The sequence below is a fragment of the Ammodytes marinus genome (genome assembly GCF_949987685.1).
Source record: "Ammodytes marinus genome assembly, chromosome: 22".
NCBI classification, from domain to species: Eukaryota; Metazoa; Chordata; class Actinopteri; order Uranoscopiformes; family Ammodytidae; genus Ammodytes; species Ammodytes marinus.
The window spans coordinates 3,899,369-3,917,371 of NC_137226.1; the positions used below are offsets into that span (position 1 = coordinate 3,899,369).

General features: G+C 38.1%; 1 protein-coding gene across 1 annotated transcript; it reads right to left on the bottom strand.

The window, feature by feature from the left end:
* Positions 1 to 60: 60 nt before the first annotated feature.
* On the bottom strand, positions 61 to 17,037 carry tmem110l (transmembrane protein 110, like). Its single transcript, XM_080050920.1, has 8 exons — positions 16,599 to 17,037; positions 12,954 to 13,002; positions 12,566 to 12,661; positions 11,595 to 11,716; positions 9,987 to 10,099; positions 8,379 to 8,462; positions 6,389 to 6,511; positions 61 to 2,137 (listed from the first exon to the last, which is right to left on the bottom strand). The coding sequence occupies exons 1-8, from the start codon at positions 16,786 to 16,788 to the stop codon at positions 2,015 to 2,017; spliced, it is 900 nt and encodes a 299-aa protein (XP_079907046.1). The 5' UTR covers positions 16,789 to 17,037; the 3' UTR covers positions 61 to 2,014.
* Between the last annotated feature and the right edge of the window lie 966 nt (positions 17,038 to 18,003).

Consider the following 18,003-nt stretch of genomic DNA (forward strand, 5'->3'; position numbering starts at 1 on the left):
TGCTGTTGCCGGGTAGAGGTCTGTCATCAAAGAATTTCAATGCCAAACAACTAACAAGAGTTCATGTGTCAATCATCTTTATACTTAGCACTGATTAAAGAAATACATTCGGTATAGAAGCACCGTGGCAGTATTGTGGAGAGCTTATAGACACTTTAGGCCGTGCTGTGCCATTTTATACACATGTTCATACAATTTTGTATTAAAAAAATTACATACATGATACATTGGAGTACAAAATAAGACTTAACACATGGATTATGTCAAACTGTAAACCTTTTAGATTTGAAAATACAAATGATAACAGGAAAATTGGAATGTTTTCATGATGATTGAATAAAAAAAAAAAAAGTAAGAAAAGACATAGTTCATAGTAAATCAAGAGCCGCTCTTATCACTTGCAGTTTGGCGATGATTCACAAAATTTCTCCCACTAAAAATATTGCCCTATTCCAATGTTGTTACCACAGATTGGACCACAATATATAAAGTCTAACACATGTAAAACAGAATAAATAAAAGAAATGTGCCATAACTTTGCTAAAAGTTTCATACAACTTTCATACAACTACAGTTTCAGCCCAATTGAAGTATTACTGTAATGGAGTATAAGGGCCTAATAAGGTCTATTTCGATTTTTGAGAACAAAGTCATACTATTTTGAGATAAAACATTTCAGAATATATTTTTTTTTTTAAATTTAATACGAATTTTTTAAATTAAAGTATAAAAAAAAGGAGGCTTAATTTACCTCTGCCGTGTCATATACGAAAGCAAATGCACAGTTGGATTTGATTATTAATATTTTTCAACATACCAGTAAAAAAATACTGACTTCATTCTTGTAGTATTAAAATTTGGACTTTTACCCCCTAACATTTACGACTTTTCCCTCAAAATATTCCGACATTCTTCTCGAAATATCAAATTTGGTTATTCCTCCAACAGTGGCCCAAATACTCCATCGTATACACACACATACACTTTACAACTCATTGCAGAAACATAGTGTAACCTCCTCCTTTAGACCTCAACATCAAACTATTTCCTTCACACATATAAAACTTGTTGAAAAGCCACTAAAACTTTTCCATACAAACACTTCTTTCATCACATTTGGTCCATCAATACAACACTGGCAAAAAAAAAGAATAAAAAAATTAACAAGTGCATGATTTAAAAAAACAAAAAATAAGACTATTAAGACCACCTTTCAAACTTAAAATAAACAGCTGTAGGGCGGACGTGCGGGAATTACTATAATTAAAACTAAAAAGGTGGATTTTAAGTGATAACATTTGACAAAATAAAAGACCCTATACTTAACTCACTATCTCCTCTTTGGAATAAGATACGTGATAAATTACTTTCTTTAAAGCAAAATCATTCCCAAAAAAGTCCCCTGTGTGAAAGAGAAACAGTTTTATTCCAGTCTTTATTATACCACCTGCACATTTTGCCCCGCGGCTTTTACGTTTCTTAAATCTCTCTCAACACACACTCAGTTGTGGTTACTCTGATCTCGTCTTGCATCGATAGGTGAGATAATAAAGAGCTCTTAATTCCCAAAATGCTTTTTGATTTTACATGTGTAGCACCTGTGTTTTATATACAGTCTACAGTTTGCTTCCAATTACAGAGGAGCAGATATTAAGACCTTTATATCATAGGAGATAACGATGCACGTTTTTTTGTTTCGGCTCTTAGGAGTGTGTGAGAGTGTGTGTGTGTGTGTGTGTGTGTGTGTGTGTGTGTGTGTGTGTGTGTGTGTGTGTGTGTGTGTGTGTGTGTGTGTGTGTGAGTGTGAGTGTGTGTGTCAGTGTGTGTGTGTGTGTTTGCGAGCGTGCGTATGGCGTGCGTGTGTGTGTGTGTGTGTGTGTGTGTGTGTGAGAGAGAGTGTCTGTCTGTCTGTCTGTCTGTCTGTCTGTCTGTCTGTCTGTCTGTCTGTCTGTCTGTGTTGTAGATAGTATATAGTGGATGGGCGGGTAGGAATGTCAGCACATCACCTGTGTGTTCACACCACCACCCAGCTGGGTCTGAGTGGACCTCCAGAATACTGAATGAAAGGAACCGGGCCTTGCTCCTCCTCTTCCCCCTCTGACGCCTCTTCTGTGTCCGTCTCCTCAGTCAGCAGCACCTGGGGGAAAGAAAAAACTTGTTTTATTACTTCAGAGTTTATTAGTAGGATAAACCCCTTTAGAAGAATAATTTCATAAATGTACAGAGAAAGTACAAAACACATAATACATTCACACACGACATACAAAGCTCTCCCAAGCCTACTACTCCAACACCCTCTAACCTCCCCTACATATGCGTATATGAAAGTCACACAGCACAACACAAACTGTAAGGTTAAAACTACATTCTGTTTAAAGGCCTACTTCACCGCAGGCCTACTTCTGCAATACCAGGTTGTCTGACAGCATTTCTTGAAATATTCAGGTAATAAGTTTAATCAATTAAAAGGTGGAGAATGCTTGTCGTCAAAATCCCTTTTTGTCAAAATCAGAGAATATTTCCTAGCAACATGTCCATTTACAGAGACTAGGCTGTGTATTAACACCGGATTTTTATTCAGATTTCAGCAAGAATTTGAGAAATTGGTTATTTGGCTTAGCAGTTCTACTTGTTTCCAAAGTTTTCTTTCAAAATAAGTTATGAAAACGTATATTAATTGAATATCTCAAACGACTCCATCGTGATTATTCATATGAATTCTCGTACAGTATGTTTGGATTCTGCATCGTGGACTCAAACCTGGGAAATCTCTCAGCTCAACATTCCCGGTCCTGAAGTGGAAAATATTCCCGTTTATTTGAAGTCCTGGATGACACACTGTCCAGCAGCAGCAGGGATTCAGATCCCAACTTTACGGCATTATAAACTTCCATGTGGTGCTTTATGTTCTGGTTTGACATGTGGGAAAGCTTTAGAACTGGGACAGATACAAGGCTGGCGGGGTGCATGACTGTCTGCCACTGTGTCCCGTTTATTACTGGGACAGTAGTCGGAATTTTCCATATTATTCACCGCACTGTAGCTTTAAAAAAATTACGAAATGTGGTTTTAGTTTAGACACCGATTTTGAATGAACAAACTTAAAGCCACTGGAAACCTGGTCTAAAATAGTAAAAACTAATAGAGGATATGAAAGTTGGGGGTATCAATAAGCCTTTATAAAAATCCGATTGAAAATAAATATTCATAAATATTATAAAACTAAGTTAAAAAACTGCTTTTTTACTGTCTAGACTGCTTGACAGGACTGTGTGGCCGTATAAAATGGTTTCAATTCCAACAGTCATTGTTTTAATAGAATGTTCGGGCATAGAACTGCCGTGATTGGGTCAAAATACTTCATCTGTAATAAGAACCAGAACCAGAGCATAGCCTGCCTCATGCCAAATCTCTGTAAACTATCAAACTTAAATGACAATATATCTTTGAAAAGGACTGATACATTTGCCTGTAACTCTTTTCAAAGGCTTAACTATCATGCAACTAACTCCCCAAATTACATAGAAGGATTGTGTGGATTTGGTTTTACAAGGGTTTTAATATCACATATAAAAATCTGATCATCTCCACTATAAACATGACATCACACACAGTAACACTAACAACCATTCACAACACAACAGCATTGTGACTGCAGCCCCCACTAAGGCTCTGTCCAAGTCAATGCCCCTCTATCCGTCTGTCCTCCTCTGCTTTCCATCACATCAGCGTGTGGAAACCCTTCCTAAATGTCACTCTTATCCCCGGGAAGAAGGCCTGATTTATGGGCAGCTTGGCAGGAGGCCAGGAGGGCGGGAAATGGGACGAAAGGGTCACGACAGTCACTTGTCCTCAAGCCTGTCAGTTAAATCTAGTCAGTTTTTATACAACTACATATCTGGGACAAACTCACAGAAAAATTTGAGGTATGATGCAACTCTCTGCTCTCTGAAATCAAATCGGAAGACTTTTCTGTTTGCTTTCTAACCTGTAAAAAAAAATGCAATCTTAACATTTTATCTTATGTCTTAAATTGTGTATGTATTCTGATATATGTATTTCATGCCCCTGTAAAGCACTTTGAATTGCCTTGTGTCTGCATTGTGCTGTATAAATAAACTTGCCTGACAAAGGACAAAAACTAAATTACTTCCGTGCCGTGAAACTAATTCCCTGAACACGATAATAGTGTTGGTGGTAGTTTCACCCAGTCCATATAAACCTGCACTAAATCCAAAACTCACAGCAGCCCAATAGGAAGTGTGATCATGTGGGCATCTTCTTCTTAGTTGAGTGGTTGCATAACAAGCTAGTGCAATGGTACGGTGCATGACATGTCATCACCCTCTATCTAGATCTCTTTCTCTGCGTTCCATATCTGTGTGCTGGCTTCAAGCTAAATAAAGGCAGTATGCTGGAAAATATCTTCTCAGATTTCACCCGAATTATGATAGAACATGTGTGGAGTAAACTGGACCTATACTACATGGCCATCCAATATGCGACCACCCAAATATGACACCCACCCATGTGATTTTTTAACAATCTATCCCAAAAACTTGGCCCTTTAATCGGCTGTCATAGCATCATCCTCTCCCTTGGTTTCAGGCTTTCCATGAGATTTCTTAAGCGGACTGCTGAAGGGATTTCTGTCCCACCAGCCCAGAGGACCATCATTAGTGAGGTTGGGTAATAGTTGGCGCTCCAGTTCCTCCCACAGGCGCGTGTGCGCACACACACACACACACACACACACACACACACACACACACACACACACACACACACACACACACACACACACACACACACACACACACACACGTTTGAGTTCCTCCCACAGGCGTTGGAGGGGGGTGGAGGTCAAATCTAGCTAAATTCTTCCACGCCAAACTGGGAAAATCATGTCATCATGTTTAAACTAGTAGAAAAGCCCTTTCCTTAACTATCGCCATTAGATTGGATGCACAGTACTACTCTTTGAAAATATCCCTGTATTCTGAAGATTTCACCAAACTCAATTTAAGGGGTTCAGTCATGAAAAAGACCAAAAAAGGTCAGTCCACAAACTATAATACAGAAAGCAAATCAAGCAAAATATTCAGTAAGGTGGATATATTACATTGTGTTAAGGACATACGATAAGAAGATTGTCACTTATTGCATAGCGTTTGCAATGTAGCAAAAGTAGCTTAAAATATTAATTATTGTGCAAAATTTCAAAAGAAATGTGGATGAAGTTTTCTAAGATTTCTATGCTACGTTAAAAAAAACTGTACAAATGGGGTGAGTGAGACACCACATGGACTTACTTGTGCTTTGTATATATTGGCCTTTAAAAAATACATTTCAGTCGGAAAAACTACTAAATCAACAACACACTGTCTCTACTTTTATCCCAAAACTGATCACAAAGGTTTGTTCTGCAAGGACTTAACTTTCCCTTTCTTTAATGGTCGAATGAAACAGAAAATCAAGAATCCATCAAGTGAACGGTCTGACTCAGTGTTTCTTGGACTCAATTCATCTGGGTTTGTTCCTCATTAGATCAAGTGTACAGGGGAAAACTGGATGCTGTGTGTGGGGGGGGGCAAGCTGGCTGTGTGTGTGTGTGTGCGTGTGTGCGTGTGTCTGTGTCTGTGTGTGTGCGTGTGTTTATTACACTTCATCCCCCTAACCCTAAAAGACAGGTGCGGTCGACACCCAGCGTGACCGCGTGGGTGTACAACAACCCATCAACACCCATTTTCACACACACACACACACACACACACACACACACACACACACACACACACACACACACACACACACTAAACCCTCCTGCTCCTCTTCAAACAGCAGAGATATTAAACCGTCACATTCTTGTTTGGGTAAGGGTTAAGGGGCTTTAGCAAGCTTTATCATAACATCTAAAGCAATCCCTTAAAAGTTTGGTGAGTAATTTCCAGAGCATAAGGCTCAGGCGGATTTCTCTTAGTGGTTAAGTTGTTTTCAAGGTGTTTTAATTGTTTTATTAACACTTATTTACTTACTTACTTAGACAATTCATCGCAACCTGGCACAAAAAAAATATGCCAACACAAATAAAAAATTAAAAGTTATCTTAAATGTTCGGGATATGCATCAATAAAAGACTATCCTAGAATTCATATGCTCTTTTTCTTCTTTGCCTAATAATTTGGTATATATATATTTCTGAGCTTGTAAACATCCCATTTACTGTATATGTAAATGGAATGTACCTATGAAGACATTCTAAGGGACAAAAAATTTAAAAAAATTCAAGCTATTATGCAACAATTAAAACACGACTGTTCTGCAAAAAAAAGCTATTTATTTTTACACACTGCAACTTTAATTACAATACATGTTATCTCGTTCTCACCCGTGACTCCTCCGTGTTGAGAGAGTCGGCTTTCTTGGCCGATCCGTCGTATGAGTCGTCCAGACCTTTCATGGTTTTGTATTTCCTCATCATCAGACTGTCCACCACCCAGAACATTATGGACTGCAGGGGGAGAATGAGATTTAGTCATTTGTCTGTCTGTCTGTCTGTCTGTCTGTCTGTCTGTCTGTCTATATATAGAGACACAAAAGGGACAGGACAGTGCATATTGATGAACATTTGGGTCAATTTTAGAGAATTTAGCCGTTGTGACTGTGATGTAATAGTAGAATGTGACGGTTCTACTGTAGAATGTTTCAGTTCTACTGTAGAATGTGAGAGTTCTACTGTAGAATGTTTCAGTTCTACTGTAGAATGTGACGGTTCTACTGTAGAATGTGAGAGTTCTACTGTAGAATGTGAGAGTTCTACTGTAGAATGTGAGAGTTCTACTGTAGAATGTGAGAGTTCTACTGTAGAATGTTTCAGTTCTACTGTAGAATGTGAGAGTTCTACTGTAGAATGTGAGAGTTCTACTGTCGAATGTGAGAGTTCTACTGTAGAATGTGAGAGTTCTACTGTAGATTGTGAGAGTTCTACTGTAGAATGTGAGAGTTCTACTGTAGAATGTTTCAGTTCTACTGTAGAATGTGAGAGTTCTACTGTAGAATGTGAGAGTTCTACTGTAGAATGTGAGAGTTCTACTGTAGAATGTGACGGTTCTACTGTAGATTGTGAGAGTTCTACTGTAGATTGTGAGAGTTCTACTGTAGAATGTGACGGTTCTACTGTAGATTGTGAGAGTTCTACTGTAGATTGTGAGAGTTCTACTGTAGAATGTGAGAGTTCTACTGTAGATTGTGAGAGTTCTACTGTAGAATGTGAGAGTTCTACTGTAGAATGTGAGAGTTCTACTGTAGAATGTGACGGTTCTACTGTAGAATGTGAGAGTTCTACTGTAGAATGTTTCAGTTCTACTGTAGAATGTTTCAGTTCTACTGTAGAATGTTTCAGTTCTACTGTAGAATGTGAGAGTTCTACTGTAGAATGTGAGAGTTCTACTGTAGAATGTGAGAGTTCTACTGTAGAATGTTTCAGTTCTACTGTAGAATGTGAGAGTTCTACTGTAGAATGTTTCAGTTCTACTGTAGAATGTGAGAGTTCTACTGTAGAATGTGAGAGTTCTACTGTAGAATGTGAGAGTTCTACTGTAGAATGTGAGAGTTCTACTGTAGAATGTGAGAGTTCTACTGTAGAATGTGAGAGTTCTACTGTAGAATGTGAGAATTCTACTGTAGAATGTGTCAGTTCTACTGTAGAATGTGAGAGTTCTACTGTAGAATGTGAGAATTCTACTGTAGAATGTGTCAGTTCTACTGTAGAATGTGAGAGTTCTACTGTAGAATGTGAGAGTTCTACTGTAGAATGTGAGAGTTCTACTGTAGAATGTGAGAGTTCTACTGTAGAATGTGAGAATTCTACTGTAGAATGTGAGAGTTCTACTGTAGATTGTTTCAGTTCTACTGTAGATTGTTTCAGTTCTACTGTAGAATGTGAGAGTTCTACTGTAGAATGTTTCAGTTCTACAGTAGAATGTTTCAGTTCTACTGTAGATTGTTTCAGTTCTACTGTAGAATGTGAGAGTTCTACTGTAGATTGTTTCAGTTCTACTGTAGATTGTGAGAGTTCTACTGTAGAATGTGAGAGTTCTACTGTAGAATGTGAGAGTTCTACTGTAGATTGTTTCAGTTCTACTGTAGAATGTGAGAGTTCTACTGTAGAATGTGAGAGTTCTACTGTAGAATGTGAGAGTTCTACTGTAGATTGTTTCAGTTCTACTGTAGATTGTGAGAGTTCTACTGTAGAATGTGAGAGTTCTACTGTAGAATGTGAGAGTTTTACTGTAGAATGTTTCAGTTCTACTGTAGAATGTGAGAGTTCTACTGTAGAATGTTTCAGTTCTACAGTAGAATGTTTCAGTTCTACTCACGTTGACTATGAAGGGAACGATGAGCATGACCAGCACCAGCTCCACCTGAGGGTTAGCGATGTAGCCTAGCAACACCTCCTGCAGCTGGAATGGAAGAAAGGAATGTTGAACAAACTGATATCAGGATGATGTACTGTCACTTTAAATACATCAATAAAAAATCAATACATGTGTCACCTTTAAAATAATTTATACAACGTAACTAGTCAATGGATCAATGAATTCTTAAATTTTTTTGGGGGGGTTTATACATTTTGGGTCTTAACATCTGAGTGTCTGAATATCTGGGACCAAAATGTATATTAGATAACAGCACATGCAACATATCCATATATTATATTGTTATTTGAAATATATTATTATGTAAATATGAACTTACTCTGGTCTAAACAAATTTAACATGTACTTTTTCTCATCTACCCTGAACAAGGACAAACACAGTTATTAATCAAACTTATATTTATTTGTTATTAATCTGTCAAATAGTCTAGAGATAATCTTTAAACAGAGGAAGTGGGATCTCAAAACAACAGAGAGATTTACAAAACAAAACTCTATTCATCTGGAAGTAAATAATTAAGAAAATAGACAAACAACTCGCTTTTTATAGTCCTTAGTAAGAGATCTGTAGCTTTGACATGGGTCCATTTATATAAACAAATATGGTCCCAGATGTCTAGCAAACAAAATGTCCTTCAGATACGTTCACATTGCCTCCATGTTTCCACTAGAATCAAAGAACACTTCAAATAGTTTATTCTAACTCTGGTCTTAATGACTTTCATGTCTTGAATGGCAAAACTAAACAAAACCAAAATAGAAACTTTGATGATTTGTTTTCATGTAGTCTGGTTGACATGTGACCAAGGTCAGCTTGGGAAGTAAACATGTTGTGTTTGTCACAATAAAAAGGAAATAAAGCTATAATGCGTAACTTTTTCATATACATGAATGGTGGTTACAGTCCAGCAAACGAGTTGACACAAAGTTGATTAAGCCTATCAGTACCACAAAACTGTCTCTGTATTTCTCAGTATGGCAGCGTTTACTGGTGTTGATTCAGCCAATTCTCATATTCTATGACAAAAACATGTGTAGAAATCACCAATGTTTCAGTCTGGGCAAAACTATGAGGAGATTTAGGAGATTTCAATTTCCTGGACATGCCAGAATATGTAATCAAATACAATTTTTCCCACAGCCCTTGAACTCAGCATTAGTATCTGTGTGAATGTTCTTACTTTGGAACAGTAACAATCTTCATCCGATGCTCATACGCTACTACTTCCACCAATGTTTTTTGTCCGGGCCAAACAATGAGAAAGTGTAGGAGATTTTTTTCCCCCATAAGCTAGATATATGAAGTTGAATGCCATTTTTCCCATAGCCCCTGAACACAGCATTAGTCTCTGTGTGCATGTTCTTACTTTGTACCAGTAACAATCTTTGTCCAATGCTCATATGCTTCCACCAATGTTTTTGCCAAACAATAAGAAAGTTTAATGTAAGTGTAGTTTTTTCTACCATATGCTAGAAATATGTAGTTGAATGCCATTTGTCCCATAGCCCCTGAACACAGCATTAGTCTCTGTGTGACTGTTAACTTACTTTGGACCATCCGGGGACCAGCAGCACCAGACTGATGACTCCTTTCTCCAGCACCATGATGAGCAGGTAGACCCCGCCCTGCCCCAGCCACGCAGCTGCCTGCGGGGGGTCTCCTGTGGTTAAAATACAGAGTCATATCATATTAACACTTTATTATAGAAGATTTAAAGAAAAGCGTGAATGTAAGTTAAAAGCAGGATTTAAAATAATTGATTTTTTTTTTTTCCATAGGTGTGTTTTGTAGAGAAAGAATGTCATAAGCTTTGGGTAGTGGTGCCACTTGCAGTCAATTGTTTGTCAGGCTTCGCTTAACAATTCACTTTATTTTATGAAATTATTTGTTTTGCCAAAATATTTAAGTTATTTGGTGTTAGTTTTTGCATGAAACAATGAGTATGTTCATGAATGCATCTTAAGAAGGATATTAAAAGTATTTCAAACTCTGGCCTAAACCTTTCCAACAGGTATGTTACACAGGTGTCTGGCCACAGCAGACACAAAGGAACACAAGTCTGTCATTAAGACAGGAAGAAAGGAGGAGGAAAACACACACACACACACACACACACACACACACACACACACTCATACACACATGGACAGACAGACATACAGACAGACAGACAGACGCACACACAGACAGACAGACAGGCAGACAGACAGACAGACAGACAGACAGAAATACAGACAGGCAGACGGACAGACAGACAGACAAGGAGAAATTTAAAATAAAATGTTTTAAAACTTATTTTTTTCTGACACACTTTTCTAAAAAAAATTCGAGTTCCCTTCAAAACCAGATGATAAACAAACATAGCCTCGACACCTTGATCATAAAAGAGGATTTATGATAGAGATCTAATCCGCCTTCAAGGTTGTTCTATAGAAATGACCCATTGCACAAAGACAGACCATAAACAAAGAAACAACAGTGTAGTGTGTGAGTGAGTGTAATAAGTGACTGCAGTTAATCCCCTCTGAAGCCATCAGAATGTTATTTCCAGACGGGCTTTGCAGCTGGAGATGTTGGCTCTCATTCCCCTGTCTACATACACTGGGTCTACAGCGCCACCTGGTGGTAAAAAACTAGAACTACGTCTTAGAGTCATACTCACTTCTCCAGTCCTTACCAACTCTCACATTAATAAAAACAACGTATCATGCATTTAAATGTGCATTCATCAATTAAGGTGAATGCTTTTTGTCAAGATACATTTTTTTTTTCAAAATCAGTGAATATTTCCTCATGGTCCTCTACCTGTCTGTACTGTGTGTGCACTGAAAGAAAATCCAGTGTTAATACACAGCCTAGTTTATTTGTAATGTTCATGTAGGCACCTAGGCTCTGTTAACTAGTTTGTCAATAAAGGGGGACCATCTGAAATAGCAACATCCCTGTTTACAGAGCCTAGGCTGTGTATAAACACAATTTTTGTTTTTTGTGCACAGTCGCACACACAGTCCGGACAGATAGCAGATAGGGCCAAATATTCACTGATTTTGACTAAAGTGAATTTGACAACAAGCGTTCTCCAGAATCACTGACTCCACCTTTAAAAGTTTAGAGAAAGTAACAGAAAAACAAACATAAAGGTAGTTTAGACTCACCATATTCTCCAAACATGAGCAGCGTCCACTCCTTGTACTCCACTAGTTTGGACGTTAGCTTCACACCCATCCAGATCACCAGCATTCCCAACGTAGCGTCAAGCAGGAAATTCATCAAGTACCTTTAAAATGAGAAATCACAATTTAATACTTAATACAGTAAAAATACTTAATTTAATAATTCAAAGACATTGTTATTAAGTTCATTTACAGTATTTATTTTTTTGACATATTGTTTACAGGGAAATAAACAGTTTGAAATGTTTAGAGCTAAAAATGTTATTGTAAATCATGTTTTAGCTAAGCTGAAACCCCCCGTGTTCCAATACCGATACTTCCACACTATTTAGTATGCCAGGAAAAGATTTAGGATGTCCCAATACATGATATCAAATGCAGTATGCCAAAAAAAAGGATGTCCTAATACATCCAATTACATTTTGTAGTATGCGAACCATGCATGCTTTAAGCCTGTTACATACTCCGCGAGAAGAAAGAACAAGTTCTCGGTGACAGAGAAGAAAATTACGTCATTTTCTTCTCTCAGCTCTTGTTTAGCTGTTCTCGCAGCTTGTTCTCGACACATCACCCGGGCCGAACTTTCTTCTCACAGCTTGTCCGAGAACTATTGTGTGATTGGTCAGTCTGAAGTCAATGACGAAAGCGAAGTGCCCGTTTTAAAGAAATAAGGAAAATCAGCTGGCGCTACCTAGTCAGTTACCATGGTAACAACGTGTGACGTTTGCCGCGGTGAGGAGTTCGGCAGTTGAGTTCTCGTGAAGTATGTAATGTCAGACCAGAAAGAACTTCTCGCAGCTCTGTCACCGAGAACTTTGTTCTTTCTTCTCACGGAGTATGTAACAGGCTTTAGTAGTAGAGTATAAAGAAAAAGTATGCGATTTGGAACGCCCGGCCCATCTTATCATGACTTGCTATGCTATGCTATGCTAAATCGGCCATGCTAAACTCACAGTGAGCATGGATCCTCTTCGGTGAGTGTGGACAGGAAGACGTTGGCAAAGTGGATGAAGAGAGCTCCGATGGCCTGTTTGGATGTGTCATAAAACCTGGGAAAAGACAGAATGGGATTATTTTTAAACATAATTTTTTGGGGCATTTTTTTGCTTTTATTAGACAGTTTAGACTAGAGATACAGAGATGAAATGGAGCAGAGAGGGTCTAACCCGGGTCTGCTGTGAAGAGGACTGAGCCTCCATAGGGGGACTAGACAGAGAAGTCCAATAAAATGTGAAGCCTTTTATTTCCCAGATATGTTTATTTGATGTGTTTATGTATTGTACCAGAACCAGACTTTAATAATAAATACCAGTGTGTTAAATAAAAATAAAAATGTCTAACCAGATCCTCCATGGTCGTCTGACTCCCGCTGGCTCCCGGAACCTCTTCACTGCAAAACAAGAGAAGAAAAGTCAATCAATTCATCAATAATATTAAAGGTGCTATGAGGAACTTTTTCATATTTATGAAACAGTCTCATATTTTCCTCTGATGATCATAAATGACATGTAACAGCAAACGAGACCATCAGTGCAAAAGAATGCTATTTTTAAATAGTTTTTCTTAATGCCTTTGTCATAGGTACGCTCATCCAGGAACTACAGCTGGCATAGATGGCATAGTAAAAACACTACCGGTTTTGTCCAAAGGGGGTGCAAGAATGAACAAAAACTGAAAAAGTCCTCGGAGCACCTTTAAAAAAACGCCTTTGACAGATGAAAAAACAGACTATCACATATTTTCCGTATTTCGCGGCGCCACAACACTTCATGCCTTCATACCACCGGGCTCAAGACAAACAGACACCCACTGTTCCTCTATCTCTCTATCTCTCCATCTCTCCATCTCTCACGCTCAGAGAATGTGACTCTGCATGTGAACACAGGACCAGGGCTCGCTGCTAGAAATCAAATGCCTTGAATATCTCTGTACTCTGTTTAAGCGGTACAATCGAATTGTTCATACTTTTCTGGAGTTCTTTTTCTAGCATTTAAAAGGTGGAGTCAGCTATTCTGGAGAACACTTGTTATCAATATTAGTGAATATCTCCTTTTATCCCCCTTTGTTTACATACTAGTTTACAGAGCCTAGGCCGTGTATTAGCACTGGATTCAGACAGTTAGCAGATCATGAGGAGATACTCACTGATTCTGACAAGGGATTTTGACAACAAGCATTCTCAAGAATCACACTGACTCCACACATGAGGCCATTTCAAGTGACTTCATGCAGATTTTTGTGGGCTGAAATATTTACTTGATCATTAAGTCTCGCTAAAGTCATTCTTCAAGCAAATATGTGTTCGATTTGGCCGATTCTAGCTCCTCAAAAAGTAAATGTTTCCTGCTTAACTCTGTTATTTTGAATCATTGTAAAGAGAATGTCTTTGGGTTTTTGAATTGTTGCTCTGACAGCACAAGTTATGTGAACTTTGATTTCCCCCCTTGGGCTGCAGGAAATTGTGTGGGGCGTTTTCAGTTATTATTTCCTGAATATTTTTTCTGAAAAACAACTTTAAAATGAGTCATGAAGTTACAGCCCTAGATCGCTGACAAGTCTTAATTTTTTTTTTCATTTCTTTACTTCGGCAGCTGTGAGGACATTTATAAAAGAAAATAAAAGGTATTAAGATTATCTTAAGTGTGTCAAGATCTCAAGAATGGATACACATGGATACCCAGACAACAGACTATATTTCTCAACGTCTGCTCTGAAAGTCAGTTGGCTCGCAAACTGGACTCTCATCACAAAAATGCTCAAACTTCTAAATATAATGCTTTTTAAATAACTGTGGTGGCTAGTAGTGGCTACACTGAATTGTAAGCTTTTATCTGGATTATGCTAGAGCAGGAATAATGATGCGCCAATGGAAATAAACTCCCAAAATTAGCTTTGAGTAGCACTTTATACACAGTTGCGCGCGCACACACACACACACACAGCTGTGTCTTGGCATAGCGCCACTGTGATCACTGCTAAAGGGCCCTTACTGCTCCGCTGCACACCAATACTGTGGTGTAAATATTAACAGATGCCCGTGCCTTGACCAAGAACAGAAAGAACTGGAAAGAAAAGAGAAAGAGAGAGAGGGAGAAGGAGAGAGAGAGAGACAGAGAGAAGGAGAGAGAGAGACAGAGAGGGGGATGGAAAGAGAGAGAGAGAGAGAGAAGGAGAGAGAGGAAAAGAGGGAGGGAAAGAGAGAGTTAGAGAGAGAGAAAGGGAGCGGGAGAGAGAGAGAGAGGTAGAGAGCATGCAAAATCGATTTCTCTGCTAATAAGTAACTGAGTGGGAGTTATGGCTCATTGATCTAACTCACCCTCGAGCCCCGGACTAATTCTGTAACATTTACTTCTGTGTGAACACGTCTGCTTGATTATCTGGTGGGATCAACCTGAATGCATTGACCTTATCAAAACTAAACTATACACACTCACCATTAGATATTCTACCAACACGCTTTGTGAATATTAAACAGCGTTAAAAAATGTTTACTGTTTTTATTATAATATCCTCATAGCATTTTGGCATGAATCTAACCTATACGAAAGTTCATTGACAATATGAGCTTTTTTTTTAGCCTCTGATTTCAAACAAAAGAAAAAAAAAGCACAATTATGGCAGTTTGTGGGTCGTCTGCCAGTCTTCTTTAAAGCATTGCCTACCACCACTGGACTTTCCCCATTCTGCAATTGTATGACTCTCTTAGTATATGTATTCTATCAGGTGATAGCAAACCAACATGATAGCTAGTAAAGTCAATATTGTCATCACCAAATATTTTTAAAGGAAACTGATTGTATAATAACTGAGGCTACACTTGCCCTAGTACCTATTGAGCTGCAAACATTAGTCTGTTGCATGTGGTGCCATTAGCAATGGTAAGACTCCCCCACATTCTCCAAGTCAGCTGCCTCAGAATCACAAGTTAACCCGCAGTGAATAGTCATTGTTCACAGTGAAATACACAACCTGGCTGTGTGAAGGAGAGGCTTGTTCTGCTGTTAATGAAAGGCATGCAGACAAAATTGTGGACTCATGTTTTTTTGTATGGGTGGGATATGTATCTATATGTGTTGTGTTGTGTGTATATGTATGCTGGCTGCTGGCTGCTGGAACGCCTAATTTTCCCTGCTGGGATGAAAAAAGTATATCTTATCTTTTATCAAAAACACTGTGACAGTCAAGTCAACTTTATGGTACATTCTTAAAAATATATGCAGGAATACATAAGGATGCAAATGGCGTTTGTCTCTGACAAATAAGATAAAAGGAGCTGAAATGCTGATATAATGCACTTAAAATCTCTTCTATACTGTGAAACTATAGTAGTTACAGGTGACAGAGAAAGTTTTTCTTGAATAGATTATTTCGGAAAGTTGATAATCTATAATATTAATCATGGCATTATCCGAGGACAGCAGCCAATGTTCTGTTTGCTAGCAATATTACACTTCACTTTATACACATTATGGAGAGATGTAATCAGATGTAATAGGATACTCTTGGCATGCAATTTGGTTGTTAACAGGCAACAACCAAACTTGCTATTCTTGCCATAAGGAGAGAACATGACACTTCTTCTTTTTAAACTGTATTTTTTGAGTATGCTTTATATTTTGCGTTTAAAGACTTTAAAAGGATCTGCATGAACCCTCGTTATAATGTTATTTTTACAGCACCTCTTTCTTGCAGAATTAGAGAGCCCTTAAAGTCTATTGATGTAAAGAAGTGTCCAATTTGGCTATCTTTTATTGTCAACAATGCACGGAAATAATTAATTTGCCTATTTTTTGGGCTACGTTTGGTAGCAAGGCAATGAGGCTTTACTGTAAACAAACGTCAACAAAACGCCACGTGGACTACTGTAGCCTTTTAAAAAGCAAGTATAATGCAGTTTAGGTTATTGTGCATCCGTTGTATGCATAAAAACACATAAGAAAAGGGTATTTAATGTAGTTTAATTAGATATAAGAAGCATATACTCACACATTAAGGTACTGAAGGCGACTATGGCGAGCAGCCCCTGGATCAAAACACCGAATCTGTCCGTTAGCGCTCCGTTATCACAACCGTGTGGATTCGCCTTGTTTATGTCCGACATGTTTGTAAATTCAAATACGCCATTGTCCAAAAACCTTTTCACCAAGGATACCCCTGTGTACCCGTACATATCCATGGTAAAATCAGGTAAAATAAGGTTAAAAACAGCGAAACAACAACACAGCAGCCGTTGGGGAGACAAAAGGATCAACGGTTCTTGCTGGCTTTCAACTTTCTGTAAAAAATAAAATGAGCCTCCAGATTTTAACTTCCGGGTATCGTTTCGAGTTTAAGAAACAGTTATCTTCAATGCTGTCTTAAGCTGATAGCACTACTCAAGATACTAAAGTAGACAAGAGGATCGATTGTTATTTTCTGACTCACATCCATGTTTTTCTCGTCAACGAAAACACGGACCGTGGAGCTTCCTGTAAAAATAAAGATATTTCAAAGTAAAATGCAAAATCAGCTGTTTCACTTGGAACAACAAAGGGGAAAGCATATCAACTGAGTGAATGGGGTCAACATGTTTACTTGCAGATATAATGAGACTTTGCCAGTCGATTTCTAACATAAAAACGATTGTTTTTTATGTAACAATGTTTCATATAGCCTATATATTCTTTTACAAATATGCATATGTCGCAATATCTAACTATGATGTGTATGCATGCATATCATTAACACATTTCATTTCCTTTTTCACAACACATTAGAGTCCAAGGTTTTTACAGAACATATTTTGGATATAGCCTTGTTTTCATTTTATAAATAAAGATCAGTTCATAGCTTATGAGGAGGCTACTGTTATCTGATTTATAGTATTATATTGGCCTTTTTGTCTGGAACTGTTTACGTTGTCGTGCCCGGGTCTACCTTGGAAAATAATCTTCCATCCTTATTGGGAGCAATTTAAATGAGACAAATAATTAAATAAAAATGATGAAACGCCAACCAAACCATCTCTATTCTTTTGTTTCCCTCTTGACTACGTTTTCACCTATTTTATTTTGAAGTAGCATTTACCTATCTTCCTGTGTTTTGGACAAGTTGCGCGTGCGGCTGTCAGAATTCCTTGAACGTGCGTGAGGCCGTTTCAGAGCCTTTATCTCTTGAGTTAAATGACCCTGCCCATTGACACGAGGAAAATCCCTTCCCTCACGTGAAGAGATGCTAAGGAGATGTAGGTTCAAAGTATGTCAGGAAGACTGCAATGCTCATTCATAATTAGTATATAGCCTACTATAGACTTAATATAATAATGTGGAGAGGTAGACAGAGTGCAATTATGAGATTCCCAATTCATAAAAAATCTGATTTAGGTCAATTTTAAATCGTTATTGGATTGTAT